This window comes from Rana temporaria, chromosome 3 (genome assembly GCF_905171775.1).
Source record: "Rana temporaria chromosome 3, aRanTem1.1, whole genome shotgun sequence".
In the NCBI taxonomy this organism is placed as follows: Eukaryota; Metazoa; Chordata; class Amphibia; order Anura; family Ranidae; genus Rana; species Rana temporaria.
Genome location: NC_053491.1, coordinates 335,127,597 through 335,143,770, shown reverse-complemented (window position 1 = coordinate 335,143,770; position 16,174 = coordinate 335,127,597). Strand labels below are relative to the sequence as shown.

The 16,174-nt window shown below is 41.3% G+C and overlaps 1 protein-coding gene across 2 annotated transcripts in view; it reads left to right on the top strand.

Moving 5' to 3' along the window:
• Positions 1–16,174, top strand: part of TNIP1 (TNFAIP3 interacting protein 1) — a 117,704-nt gene that overhangs the window by 75,872 nt on the left and 25,658 nt on the right. The window contains exons 6-9 of one of the 2 annotated variants that reach the window (XM_040345048.1): positions 1,350–1,544; positions 6,716–6,810; positions 8,554–8,668; positions 14,160–14,249. In XM_040345048.1, the coding sequence (XP_040200982.1) occupies positions 1,350–1,544; positions 6,716–6,810; positions 8,554–8,668; positions 14,160–14,249 (495 nt within the window). The remainder of the gene's footprint in view (positions 1–1,349; positions 1,545–6,715; positions 6,811–8,553; positions 8,669–14,159; positions 14,250–16,174) is intronic. The other variant, XM_040345049.1, reaches the window with a different exon arrangement.

The window sequence follows — 16,174 nt, the reverse complement described above, 5'->3', positions numbered from 1 at the left end:
GGCCCTAAATTACCAAAAGCTTCAACTCTTCTGGGAAAGCTGTTCACAAGGTTTAGGCGTGTATCTATGGGAATGTTTGACCATTTTTCAAGTGGGTTGAGGTCAGGCCAGTCAAATTCCTCCACTCCAAACTCACTCATCCGTGTCTTCATGGACCTTGCTTTGTGCACTGATTCAAATCATTTGGTGGAAGGGGGGTTATGGTGTGGGGTTGTTTTTTAGGGGTTGGGCTTGGCCCCTTAGTTCCAGTGAAGGAAATTCTTAAGGTGTCAGCATACCAAGACATTTTGGACAATTTAATGCTCCTAACTTTATGGGAACAGTTTGGGGATGGCCCCTTCCTGTTTCAACATGACTACGCACCAGTGCACAAAGCAAGATCTATAAAGACATAGATGGGCAAGTTTGGGGTGGAGGAACTTGATTGACCTGCCTCAACCTGATAGAACACCTTTAGGATGAATTAGAGCGTAGACTGCGAGCCAGGCCTTCTTGTCCAACATCAGTGCCTGACCTCACAAATATGCTTCTGGAAGAATGGTCAAACATTCCCATAGACGCACTCCTAAATCTTGTGGACAACCTTCCCAGAAGCATTGAAGCTGTTATAGCTACAAAGGGTGGGCCAACTCATTATTGAACCCTGTAGACTAAGACTGGGTTGTCATTAAAGTTCATGTGCGTGTAAAGGCAGGTGTCCCAATAGTTTTGTCAATATAGTGTACATTGAAATGATTTGAACTGGCAAATGTTGGATTATGATTGAGATATTGCCTACAGATAAAAGTGATATACTTGAACAAATAACACATAAAAGTGACATAATCTATTTATTGTATTTCGTTTCATGATCTAAATCAGGAGTCTCCAAACTTTCAAAACAAAGGGCCAGTTTACTGGCCTTCAAACTTTAGGACACATATAGAAAATGCCCACAAGGAGAAATTTCTGCTGAAGGGGACAATTGCAGCTTTTGATGCCAAAAGTGAATGTACCCTTTCCACAGTACAGCATTAGATCTATTGATATTGTTGTTGAATAAATAATTGAATAGGAACACAAGAACAATTTGCCTTTCAACAATATCGCATTGATCTACAGGCACTGATTCAGAGAAATTCTAATTTTTGCCTGTTTAAATATTTTGAAAAAGGCCAACAATTTCCACGGGGTGTACTTAATTGTTGATATGCCCATATGTCTATCATTAGAGAGGGAAATTGCACTTGGGGGGGGGGGGGGGGGGGTACTGCTTGTTAAATGGCAGTGTAATGGATTACAGTGAAATATGTACCGATGCAATGAATCCCTTTGATCTGATTGGCTGTTGTGCTGATATCATGTATCAGGACCCTGGTCCGACTGTGCACCATGAAGACGACAACCTACATCATCACCTGCAGCGTATGGAAAGTTCACTGAACATGTTCGCAGAAGAATCTGACCATAACCGACTTCTCAGTCACATCAGCCGCATGGTGTTGGAGTTTAACCGTCTGGCAAGCAAAGTGAACAAGAATGAGATGAGGACATCGGTATTACAGGTAGAAAATTAAGAAAACACTCAAGCATAATAATGCCATGTTGCAAATGAATAGTAATCATTTGTACAGTCATACTTGAAAGCCCAGTTGAAGTTGCCAAAATAAGCAATGAGCTAGGAAGACCTTGTACTTGTCACCTCTGTATTCGTAGTCTTCCATTCATTTTCCTGTAAGCAGTTGTGTCAGCCCATTATAACACGAGACTTGCAATCATCTTTCTAAGCAAACCTTACTTAAAGCGGAGCTCCATACTTTTTTTTCTTAGCTCACCCCTGTGATAGTTGCAGCTTATGCAATCTCAATTGGCATATGCTGCATATGAAGACTTTTTTTTTTTTTTTTCATTTGTTTATTTGTACTCATTGTACCCTCCAGATCCAGTGAGCGTCTATCCGTAGTGTGGGCATCTAAAGGCTGCTCCAAGTATCTTCTGGGAAATGGTGCAGCTGGCTACCCAGCGTGCACCTCCCAATCTCTCGTGCCTGCGTAGTGTGAACACTTCAGGTTGCCCATTGACTCCTGGGATTGATGACACATATCCTAAGAGCCATTGGGTGGCCGGAAATTACATACCTCGGCTTGGCGAGATACAGAGGAAGTAAAGCTTTTAGTGACCGAAAAGGGTAAAATGCTTTAAACAAAAAAAAAAACATTGAATATTTTATTTCAGGCAATGAGATCAGCAACTTCGGGGGCCAAATTCGAAAAATACAGGGTGGATCTCTGCTTTAATTATGTTTTAACCACTTGCCGACCAGCCGCCGTCATTTTACGGCAGCAGGTCGGCTGCCCTGCGCGAGAGCGCGTAATATAACGTTGGCTCTCGCTCAGGCCATTAGAGGCACGTGCGCACCGCCGGAGGTGTGCGCTCGCCCCCGACCCCGTGCATCACGGGCGCAATCGCCGCCGGGCACCCACGATTGCTCGTTACAGAGCGGGGACCGGGAGCTGTGTGTTTAAACACACAGCTCCCGGTCCTGTCAGGGAGAGAAATGCTGATCTTCTGTTCATACAATGTATGAACAGAAGATCAGTCATTTCCCCTAGTGAGGCCACCCCCCCTACAGTTAGAACTCACCCTGGGAACATACTTAACCCCTTCCCCACCCCTAGTGTTAACCCCTTCACTGCCAGTGGCATTTTTATAGTAATCCAATGCATTTTTATAGCACTAATCGCTATAAAAATGCCAATGGTCCCAAAAATGTGTCAAAAGTGTCTGCCATAATGTCGCAGTACCGAAAACAAATGCTGATCTCCGCAATTTCTATAAAAAAAAAAAATATTAATAAAAATGCCATAAAAATACCCCCTATTTTCTAAACGCTATAACTTTTGCACAAACCAATAAATAAAGGCTTGTTGCGATTTTTTTTTTTTTTATATACGAAAAATATGTAGAAGAATACGTATCGGCCTAAATCGAGGAAAAAAAAAGTTTTTTTTTATATATTTTTGGGGGGATATTTATTATAGCAAAAAGTAAAAAGTATTAATTTTTTTTTAAATTGTCACACTATTTTTGTTTATATAACTGATAAACTACAGCGCTACTAAATCCAAAATACACCACACAATTAATAAATAAATGTAAAAAGCTGCAGTATGTGAAACAGGTTACCAACCAAACAACAAAATGTGAAAAATATAAACATATGCGCTAAAAACAACTAATTTATGTGATACCTTACTAAGATCAATCCAATTATGATAATAATTCAAAACCCTGAATAGGGGATTAGTCCTGTTGCCACAGTGGGGTGAAGCACACAAAATATATATAGATGAGGAAAAAAAATATATATAAAATAATTAGTGTATAGAAATTAATTAATAAATTAATACAGAGCTAATTAATTCAGAGCATCAAATAGTACTCAATCTCAGAATACCGTCCCTGTAGAGTAGATGGTAAAATAGGGTTAAACAATGTTGATTAGCAGCAGCGTGAGAGTGTCACTGGATACAACAGCTCTGTGAAACAGGTATCTTATACTCAGCTTCAAATCACTTCAGTAGCTCCAACGACACAGCCTTGGTCATTAGCGATGGTGCAAAAAACAGGCTTCAGCCCCCCTCTTCAATACACCACAACAGGTGTGGGACATGTAAGAAAAAGGGAAACACAATAGTGTAATACAGCCAGACACGACAATACCGCTGCCAATGCTATGCGCCGATCCACTCACGCTCTCCCCTTCTTTGAATCAAGCCACTCGGTAACGAAAAGTGTAGAGGTCCTCACTCGGGAACTTCCGACAGATCTCGTACAGCAGACTCCTCCCCCACGCGTTGCGTCACTTGCCACGTGACTTAATCATGGGTAATGTCCATAGAGCAATGCCGGCCAAACTTATAGTGCTCAGGACGGACATGTGACAGGGAGCAAGCGAATCGGGGAGAGCACACTAACATGTTACATCATTGCGGCATCGAAACCAAAGTGGATTTGATACAATACATTAACCAACTTTAATGAAACAATCTTTACGATAAAAAACATCCACAGTATTATTAAAAATTATTAAAAATTAGGGATTGACATCACTGAGCAAAAACATAAAAGTGTGAATTAGCATACACTTATGGCCACTCCCTCTGGTGGTTAAAAAGGAATAATCCTACTTTGCATACACAAAGGCTAGAACCAACCACAGGCCATTGTAATAACAAGTAGAGATTATACACATTAAAATGATAAAATCGAGTTAATAGTGAAAATATATATATACACAATATATCCATATACATATCCCATATACTATATTAGTTAAAATTTAAAATTAGATTGTATAAAAATACTATAGAAATATTATATATAAAATCAATTGATACCCATGAGTCCAGTGGCTCGCAGATAATGATAGAACCTGACAAAAAAATATATATTGTATCAAAAATCTGAAATAAAGCAATTGAGGTCAAAATCGATATTTAAGCCATTGGGCGATAAAGACTTGATCTCAAAAATCCAACGGGATTCAGATTTGCTGAGTTCCCTCACTTTATGGCTTCCTCGCCAATGTGGGTTATATTTTTGTATAGCCCAAAATTTCATCCCCTTGGGTTTTTTTTGATGACAGACTTCAAAGTGCCGTGACACACTATGTTTATAGCGCAAAAACTAAAAAACGCACAGGTGATAAAATAACACCAAAAGAAAGCTCTATTTGTGGGGGAAAAAAAGGATGTCAATTTTGTTTGGAAGCCACGTCGCACGACCGCGCAATTGTCAGTTAAAGCGACGCAGTGCCGAATCGCAAAAAGTGCTCTGGTCTTTGACCAGCAATATGGTCCGGGGGTTAAGTGGTTAAATCTGAACTCCATTCACATTCCATTCAAAAAAATCCAGTTATGTCCCTATCATTACTTTTTTTCCACAAGTAGATGTCTTCAGGCTTCTGGGTCGAATAACAGCTAGCATCATTCAAGCCACTTTCTATGAGCCCAGGCTATCATAGTTCTGCCCCCAGTCTTTGACTTTACAATGAAGGAGAAACGGCACGGTCATAAGATCATCTTTCTGTCATTATGCTTTCTCTTCCTATCAGTATGCTCCTTGTCAGAACAGATTGGCTCTTTCTGCTGCTTCTCCCTATCACACTATAAGCTCAGCTTTACAGGGATTGCAAAAGGCTAAAACCAGCTAAAATGTAGGTACTTACACTGCTTGCACTTAAAAAAAAAAAAAATTATGATGTATTAATAAATACAAAGCTGGATTCATTTGTGTCTTCCTTTTTTCTTTTTTGGCCTTTATATAGACCTGCCTAAGACATGATGTTGACTGTTGTAGTCAGGGCCGGCCCTATGATGGGACCAGGAGGTACCATGGGTACCAGGCAGCACTTTTAGGGGGGCAGCATACTGATGCCCACCAGCCCGTTCCGCCAGCTCCGCTACCCAAATAAAATTGATGTCCATTTTTTCCCACAAATAGAGCTTTCTTTTGGTGATATTTGATCACCTCTGTGGTTTTTATTTTTTGTGCTATAAATATATATATTTTTTAACTTTTTGCTATAATAAATATCCCCAAAATTTAGAAAAATAAACGATTTTCTTCAGTTTAGGCCAATATGTATTCTTCTACATATTTTTGGTACCGAAAAAAAAACACAATTAGCGTACATTGATTAGTTTGCGCAAAAGACATTGTGGTTGACGGCAATTCACAGATCCCTTTATACTCCTGGATACATGTATAGAGCCATGGCAGGTCCTTTTATACGCCTATATGCATGTACAGAGCCATGACCGGCCCTCTTTATACATCTATAGAGCCATGACAGGCCCTCGTTATACTCCTTTATACATCATGACAGGTCCTCTTTATACTCATATATACATTTATAGAGCCATGGCAGGTCCTCTTTATATTTCTTTACATGTAAAGAGTCTCGACAGGTCCTCTATATACATGTATAGAGCCATGACAGGTCCTCTTTATACTTCTTTATACATGTATAGAGCCATGACAGGTTCTCTTTATACATCTATAGAGCCATGACAGGCCCTCGTTATACTCCTTTATACATGTATAGAGCCATGTCAAGTACTCTTTATAGTCCTATATACATTTATAGAGCCATGACAGGTCCTCTTGATATTCCTTTACATGTAAAGAGTAATGACAGGTCCTCTATATACATGTATAGAGCAATGACAGGTCCTCTTTATACTCCTATACATGTATAGAGCAATGACAGGTCCTCTTTATACTCCTTTATACATGTATAGAGCCATGACGGGTCCCATTTAGTTATCATGATATAAAATAATGAATGTGGGGGCCTTTTGGTTGGCGTGATTTTTTTTCTGGGGGGGCAGCATTTCATTCTTGGTCCCAGGCAGCACAATGTCTTGGGCCGGCACTGGTTGTAGTACCATTATTGTACTGTTTTATGCCTATGAAATCTGTACACAATATACTCCATTGCTGCAATGAAAGTTTTATATTACTATTTAAAGTCCTGCCTATGAAAAAACACAAATTTATTATTTATTAGCCAAAAAAAACTCTTCTGTACCGCTCTATGATTTTGTTTTACTTTTGCTATAGGGACTGATTTTTGACTTGATGGCTAGGCTTAGAGGAAGTCAGGCTCAATCAGTAACTCAAGTTCACTTCAAGTCTGTAATGAAGTGTGATTTCATTCTGCATCTTATAGACCTTGTGTGAACAGCTGGGGAAAGAGAATGAAGACTTAAGATCTAAACTGGAGGTTGACTGGAACAAAAGGAGCCAGGTTGAGCAAGCTTTGAGGTAAGAGGCACCATGTGTAGCCATGTCATCCAGTTCTTTCCGAGACCCATGCTTCATAGAAGTATAGGCGTATTTATAGGTCAAGAAGAACAAGTCATGTTCATATCTAAACTGTCCTCTTAAATTGATTGTAAAGGTATTTTATTTAATAGCAAGAATGTCATACTTCCCTTCTGAGCAGCTCCAATCCACTAAAAAGCTGTGAGACTCTTTCACCGGCAACTTATTTTTGTGGTTGTTGAGTTTTGTCAGGGAAGGGCAGTTTTAACAATGGTACATTTTTACCACAACGTTATTGTACATATTTCCAGCATGGTCATGCAATTGTTTATTGCGGTTTTGGCTATAGGTTATTTTTGGACTGGTTGTAAACCATAGCTTACCTAATCTACTGCTGTTTATTAGAAATACTAAAAATGTGTGCAGACTTCTTTACAGTAAGAGTGGAAATGAATAAAAGACTTGCACAAGAGCTGGCGCTACCTGATTTAGTAGATTATGCTTCGCAAAAGGGATGGATGTGTTTTTAAATCTGAATTCCAGGAATTCAGCCACTTTGTAAAAAGTGCAGGTACACTATAAGTCCAATGAGGTGCATGCCACCTCCTGAATGTATCTCTATTATTTATATATGACAGCTTTATGACTCTGGTAGAGGATACACTCGGGCTGTGAGAGGTGAAAAGCACACATGGCAGCTATACTTGCCCTTTCCCTCAGCTGCCCATTCACAGAAGCTTTTGTATTTTGTGAATGAGCGAGTTCACATAATACAAAGGCTTCTGTGATTGGGCAGGAGGAGGGAAGAGGCAGGCATAATGGCTGCAGCGACTCTTCTGTTGAATATGCCAAGACCAATGGGTCCAGCATTGGGCTCTTGGAGTTTTATAAACCTGTCAGATGTAAATAATAGAGGTAAGTCCAGAAGGTGTCATGCACCTTGTTGAACTGAACTAATAGTATACCTTCACTTTTTTACAAAGGAGTAATTTGGCTTTAGCTTTAAACCTACAGAATTAATTATATCAGCGAATAACAGTGGTGATTGTTGAACCATGTTTTTCTCCTGTAAGAGCTAATTGGATCACACCTTCTTAGGTTTTTTTTTTCATGCCTTCCTCTGGATCATCAGTGAGTTTTTGGGTTGTTATGCTGCAAGGTGTTTTTATCTTATTAATTTCTGTTTGGCTAACCTTGAGAGCCGGTTCACACAGGGGCAACACGACTTTGTGCGTGACTTTGCGAGGCGACCTCAGCGCGACTTGAGCGTGAACCACAGCGCAACTTGGAGCGACTTGAAGTCACCTCCAGGACAGGGGACTTTGCCAGTGGCCAATCAAAGAGTAATGAGCTCTGTGGGAGGGAGGGGTTTGCCGAGAAAACTATTTTTTACTTCCTGGAAAGTTGCTTCAGTTAAGACAGGGGATCGACTTGGAGGCGACTTCCATTGAAATCAATGGGTACAAGTCGCCAAGAAGTCAGAATTGAAGTAGTACAGGAACCTTTTCTGAAGTCGGAGCGACTTCAGTAGTGTACATTAAGACGGCTCCATTCACTTCAATGTAATTTGACATGTTGCGCAACTTGGGGCCACTTCAAGTCAGATCCTAAGTTGCCCCTGTGTGAACCGGCTCTGATGGACATGTGTGCTTTTTTTTAAACCTGACTAGATTATGTAACTTTATAAATTGTACAATGTGGCCTTTTTCTTTTTTCCTCATTGTTTGGTTGACCTCCCTTAAGATATGAAAACCTGGAGCTCAGAAAGTTAATTCTAGAAAAAGGAAAGACACCAGTAAATAATATCACACCAGCAGGGGAGGACATCAGCAAGGTAGAGAATGCCACACATCAACAGGTAATAACCTTAAAAGTGCCCTTCCTGTGTGAATCCAAAGGAGTATGACTATCTGATTGGTATTTATTGTCCTTAAAGGACCTCTTTCTAAAAAATACTAGTTGCCTGGCTATCTCTGACTTCAATACTTTGAGACACTGCCTATAACAGCATGCATCAAACAACATCAGAGTAAAGTCAGAACTCCTGTGTGCATACTTGTTACAGGTCAGTTACTCAGACAATAATAAAAACACTGAATCAGTATGATAGCCAGGCAACTGCCATTTTTAGAAGGAGATGTTATTTTCTTAGTACTGGTTTCATTTAAAATTAAACTTCTAGATGTAAAAGACACACTGTAATGTATTCATTAGTACATCATGGAATATGTTTTTTATGCAAGCAGTGTAAATATCTATATTTGACTTGAGTGTTTATGGCTGATGTGGAGAAAACAAAAATTTTTGCTTTTTCAGAATCTTATATCCTGTGCTGGATCCTGGAGCCTAAAGGCATTGTAGAGCTTTGGGAAGGATGAAACCTCCATTCCTAGGTTCACATTTTGCCTGTAGACAGACCTCATTATTAATCTCCGTTGTCACCAGGTCTTTATATACAGCGGGTAAAATAAGTATGGTACACGTCACCATTTTTCGAGGTAAATCTATTTCTAAAGGTGCTATTGACATGAAATTTTCACCACATGTCAGAAACAACCCATGCAATAAATACTTGCAAATAAACCAAAACAAATTAAGTTATGTGTAATAAAATGGAATGACACAGGGAAAAAGTATTAACTGAAATGTATTTAATACTTGGTACAAAATCCTTTGTTGGTAATGGAAGCTTCAAGACACCTCCTGTATGGAGAAACTAGTCACATGCATTGCTCACGTATGATTTTGGCCCATTCTTCCACACAAACATAGCCGGATTCAGGTACAGTTACGACGACGTATCAGTAGATACGCCGTCGTAACTCCGAATCCGCGCCGTCGTAACATTAAGCGTGAGCTCAAACTGAGATACGCTTAAATGTTGCTAAGATACGAGCGGCGTAAGTCTTTCTACGCCGTCGTATCTTAGCTGTCTATTTACGGTGGTCGCTAGGGGCATGTACGCTGATTTACGCCTAGAATATGTAAATCAGCGAGATACGCCTATTCACGAACGTACGCACGCCCGTCGCAGTAAAGATACGCCATTTACGTAAGGTGTTTTCAGGCATAAAGATAAACCATCAAAAAGATGGCGCAGCCAATGTTAAGTATGGACGTCGGAACCGCGTCAAATTTTTCACGTTTTACGTTGTTTGCGTAAGTCGTCTGTGAATGGGGCTGGACGTAATTTACGTTCACGTTGATAGCATGGATTATTTGCGGCGTAATTTTGAGCATGCGCACTGGGATACTTTCACAGACGGCGCATGCGCCGTTCTTTAGAAATGTCATTTACGTGGGGTCACACTTAATTTACATAAAACACGCCCACATCTTCCATATTTGAATTAAGCGGGCTTACGCCGGCCCTTATACGCTACGCCGCCGTAACTTCGGGCGCTTAATCTTTCTGAATACCATACTCGCCTCTCAAAGTTACGGCGCCGTAGCGTATAGGAGATACGCTACGCCAGCCTAAAGATACACAATTGTATCTGAATCTGGCTAACAGTCTTCAAATTTTGAAGGTTCCGTGAGCCTCTTCTATGAACTCTGATTTTTGATCATTCCATAGATTTTCTATTGGAATCAGGTGATTGGTTGGGCCATTCTAGTAGCTTTATTTTCTTTCTTTGAAACCAATTGAGAGTTTCCTTGTCTTTGTGTTCGGGATCATGGTCTTGCTGAAATGTCCTCCCTCATTTCATCTCCATCATCCTGGTAGATGGCAGCAGATGTTTATCAAGAATGTATTGGTACATTTTTCCTATTTATCCTTCCTTCAATGATATGAAGTTTTCCAGTACCGTCTGCTGAAAAACAGCCCCACACCGTGATGTTCGCAATATAGTCTTGTGTGGTGAGGGTGCATACAGGCCATAGCGGTTGAGTGCATTACTTATTGTTTTCTTTGAAACAATTGTACCTGCTAATTCCAGGTCTTTCTGAAGCTTGGCTATTGGACAACTCTTCTGATAAGTCTTTTCACTCCTCTATCAGAAATCTTGTGAGGAGCACCTGATCATGGCTGGTTTATTGTGAAATTGTGTTTTTTCCACTTCCGGATTATGCCCCCCAACAGTGCTCACTGGAACATTCGGAAGTTTAGAAATTTTTCTGTAACCAATGTCATCAGTATGTTTTGCAACAATAAGGTTGTGAATGTTTTGAGAAAGATCTTTGCATTTACCCATCATGAGAGGTATCACCTTGGTAATGAGACACCTTTTTATAGGCCATCAGTTGAGACTGAACCAGCTCATATTAATTTGCACTTACCAGGGGCTTTCTAATTACTGATAGATTTCAGCTGGTGTCTTGGCTTTCCATGCCTTTTTGCACCTCCCTTTCTTCATGAGTTCAATATTTTTTTCCCCATGTATCATTCCATTTTATTATACATAACTTAATTTCTGAACTTTCTTTTTTTTTTGGTTTCTTGGGTTGTTACTGGGACGTGGTGAAAATTTCATGTCAATAGCACCTTTAGAAATGTATTTACCTAGAAAAATGTTGACATGTTCAATACTTATTTTACCCGCTGTATATGAAGTGGCTAACGCTCAGGGCCATTCTTTTACTCTCTCAGCTGTTGGAGCCTGCTGCTGGTTGAAAAAGATGACTGCTGACCAAACACTAAAAAGGCACAAGAGCTGCATGTTTGTTTTGGGGAACCTACTAGGGTGGGTACCCTGTTAGCCAGGAACTAACCAAGTTTAGTTAATGGCTCAGATGGGCAGATGTTTTGTTTGTTTTATGCTAGGGACATGATGTACAAAGCCCTCCTGCATGGAAACCCTTTTTGTTTTCTGCCTTGCTGAATAAATGTGCAGGACAGACCTGATTGGACTGTTCCTGGGTGTCCCTGTCCTGTGCATTGCTTACCCCAGCCAATATCGGTAGAGCCTGTACCCCTTACACCCCCTTTTGCAATTGATTGCATCCATTCCCAGCCAGCTGAGACAAACACTGACAAGTTTATCAAGGATTGACTTGGCTGCACCTGTTTCAAGAGATGCCTTAGCAAAAAATAAGAACAAAGATGTTGGCGGAGCAACCTAAGAATATGGAACAAAACAAATGATGTCCAGCATACCTGGGATTTGTTATATCAGTGAATGAGAGATGATTACCCTTAGTGTAAAAATATATTTCCTGTGAATTTATCTTGGATTAAAACAAAGTGGTAAATTTAGCCCAACAAACATAAGGACCGGAATATGTGTGTAATCAAATCCAATCCTACTAAGCATGTTATCTCTATCAGGAAATCCATAATACAGAATAACTTCCATTTTTACCTTTCAGACTAATCATCTGTTTATATTGTGTTTTGTCGTTCTCTTACGCAACACTGTGTAATTGTCAGTGGAAATGTACTATAGATTTGTATTATGTGTAAAACTCTTATTTGTATCTTTAAATTTGTACAGCGCCATGGGAAATGATGGAGCTATATTAACTATTTGCAATACTTGGCTATATATTCTAAAGTGACCCTGTCAGGTGGTCAACTGTATAAAAAAGCATGACCCAAAAAAGAAACGAGTATTACACATTCCTCTCCAATGGTCCACATGCTAAAAATTTCTCTCTGTAGCAGAGTTTTCAGAACACAGTTGGTTGAATAGCTGGTCCCCTCCACTTGTCACTGTGGTTCCTCCTACTGATCTGTAGTCACTGTAGGACACAAGAGTGATGTAGGGGATGCTAGCAAGAAGTGCAGCAGCCAGTGGTGGGTGCGCTCTTCTACATACCTGAAAGTGTGAAATCAAACCTGTGTCTGGGGCTCCGCAAAAGAGTGACATATTACTAAACGGGCCAAAAAGCAGGCATTTATAGTACCACTCTCTTCATGGTTATTTTGAGGAGTGCATAACAGTTTTTTTTTTTTTTTTTAAAGTGGTTTTAAACCCAAAATTAAACACTTATCATATTACAGCTTGCCAATTCTTCGAAATGATGGCCGCATTTGTTTTCTTTTTTTCTTTTTTTCAACTTTCATCTGGTAAACCAGCCAGTAGGTCTGTTTCCATTTAACACTTGCAGGGGTGCTTATAATTATCAGCTTTTATTTATATAAAACATTTATCCCAGAAGGAGAAAACTGTTTGCTGTAACAGTTCAAAAAGTATTAGCTGAAGTGTGTCTTCAATTTGTTAATGTATTTAAATCTGCTAGTACATCTAACACTTCCCTCCCCAGATAGACAATGCTGCTGTCCAAAAGCGCCCCTTCATCCAGAGTGGGGGCACTCTAAAGCCTAGTACACATGGGACAAAAGTCAGTCGGCATCGGCCAGTTCAATAGAAACCGATTGACATTTGGCCCGTGTATGTATGGCAGCCGATCCAACAGAAGCAGGCAAACCGGCTCATGACCGCAAAAAGGTCTGCCGACTGGTTCCCTATGAGTGCTCTCAGCCAATAGCTGAGAGCACTTAACTAATTGTTCTGGCAGGGGGGCCGTTCGTATGCAAGAACACAATAGCTCAGCAAGGGAGATGGCTGTACTAACATTGGACGAGAGGACATCCGTGATAGGCGGAACAATGAACAGAGGCTCTGCTGGGAAACTGAGTGTTCCGCCTATCGCGGAATGGCATGAGAAGGAGGCGCGGCTTTTGTACAATGGACGCTCGTAGTCTGACTGAGCCTCTGCATACAGGTATTGACGTATAAGACGACCCCCGAGTTTTGAGGCATATTTTCAAGTATAAAACGCCGGAAAATACGGTACTTCCTGTTGTGTTGCCTGGGAGAGGAGATACAAAAAATTCCCCCAAGGAGACGCAAGCAGCGGAAAAAAATGATTGATAAGAGTGTTACCATCCTCATTTGATCAAACCATAAAAAAATAAAAATAACTTTAGACAAACTTTAAAGCAAACTTCCAATTGTTAGATTGCTTTTGTGAATAATATGGGCCCTCTGATGAGCAAGGGATGGTGGGCATCCCAAAATGACAGAGTAAGATTAGTTTAAGAAGGGCCGACAAAATAGGGCATTCTGGCCATCAAATATACTAGCAGGCACTTATGCCCAGAAAAATTGGTTCATATTACATCAGATTGTATAACTTAATTTTAATATATATACGCAATTTAATTTATTTCGTATATCCAGTATTAATTTTTTTTTCTGTATATTCCTTTTTCTGTAAATAATATCAGTAATCGTATTGCAGGTTTGCTCTATAAAATGTCAGGGGCCCCTTGCATGTCTACAACTGCCCAAACTGCTCTATACTAACCATAATTATTAATTCAAAGCTGTATAAAGTAATTTCCCTGACAATATTATGAGACAAAAGTTTGCGTATCTCAAACTTTTCACTTGTTTTTCCAGGCAGCCAAATCAGTTGAAAAGCCTACAAATAAAGACCAAAGTGGACCGTTGTTAAAGAAGGTGAAAATTCTGGAACATCAGAGGGCAGAGGTGAGAGTACAGAGAATAGATTTATCAGTTTCTGCATCATATTTTTGGATATTGTAGATCAATTGGTGTCTTGTCTCACAAGTGACCTCCTTATGTGCTGCTTGGTGAAAAATTGAATTACGGTCAGTGAGAAGACTGTGTTGCAGTGATTCCAGTCAGGGCCGCTGATAGAAATCATGGGGCCCCGTACAGTCTACCTAACGGGGCCCCCTTCAGCTCCAACCCTGGCCCCGCCCATTGTCCCTCCTTCAGTCCCACCCTGGCTCCGCCCCTGGCCCCTCCCTAGATGCCATATTGTGCTGCAGACAGTGCCACCCATTCCAAGCCGCCTGCCAATGCCATAATGTGCTGCAGACAATGCCACCCATGACGCTAATGCCATAAAACATGTGCTGCCTGCTGACAGTGACACCCATGCCGCCAATGCCATATTGTGCTGTAGACAGTGCTCACTATGCCGCCAATGGCATAATGCCATTGGCGGCATGGTTGGCACTGTCTCTGCAGGCAGCACATGCGTTATGGCATTAGCGTCATGGGTGGCACTGTCTGCAGCACATTACATCATTGGCGGCATGGGTGGCACTGTCTCTGCAGGCAGCACATGCGTTGTGGCATTAGCGTCATGGGTGGCACTGTCTCTGTCTCTATATTTCAGGTATGAATGGTTCCAAGCATCCCAAAATCCTGCAACACTTTTACTCACGTGGCTCCAAGTACTCATGTGTCAAGCATACTTAATCGGCACAAAAAACGATAGAGAAAAACCTTCTATAGTGAAATATTGTTTATTAGGATAAAAGATAAAAAACCAATGCACTCACAAAATGTAAATTGCCTGTAAAACTAGTGCCATTCACGTGCTCCAAATGGCAAAAATGGTATCACTGAAACCCCGCCCAATGCATTTCATCATCAACAGGGGATGTCCTCCGCATTTTTGATTACTTTAAAAAGATATTTAGTCATAACAAATCTCTTCTACAATTTGCTCATGTGTCATGGCTCTATTCCCACCCACTCCATAGTGCCCTGGTGGCTGTGTGACTCTCTTAAAGGATAACTGTACTTTCATACAATTGTGCTTTGAATGACTCCTCAACCCCCCTACGGTCTTGTACCCAGGGCTCAAGTCCTGCGGGAACGCGTGGGAACGGAGTTCCTGCACTTTTTTCACAGCAGGAACGCAGTTCCCTTTGCAGGACTAGAGCAGCTGAGAGCAGCCGAGCCGCCCGAGCCAATCCTTCACTAAACGGCGATGCCCAGCTCGAGTCACTGTCAGGGGCAGGCGAATCTTAGTAAACCTTTATGTTACTGGCCGCTTCCTGTATATGAATTCACCGGGTAGTGTGCGGGTATTCCGTCACTTCTTCGATTCCGCAGTGTCTCCTGGGAGCTTTTGTCATTGTTCCCAGGAGACATTGCGGAGGTCTTTAAAGCGGATGTGCCACTAAAAAAATATATTAAAAGCCAGCAGCTACAAATACTGCAGCTGCTGACTTTTAATATAAGGACACTTACCTGTCCTGGAGTCCAGCGGTGATCGCAGCAGATGACGAGCCGATCGCTCGTCACCCTGCTGCTCCCCCCTCCATCCACGGTGAGGGAACCAGGAAGTGAAGCGCTCCGGCTTCACTGCCCGGTTCCCTACGGTGCAATGCGCGAGTCGCGCTGCGCCCGCCGATTGGCTCCCGCTGTGTGCTGGGAGCCGAGTGTTCCCAGCATACAACGGGGGACGGACGGAAGGTAAGGAAAAAACCCGTCCTTTGCCCATATCGTAGGGCCGGAAGTGGGTGCAGATACCTGTCTGTAGACAGGTATCTGCACCCCCCTCCCCCCTGAAAGGTGTCAAATGTGACACCGGAGGGGGGGGAGGGTGCCGATCAGCGGGACTCCACGTTAGAGTGGAGATCCGCTTTAAGCAA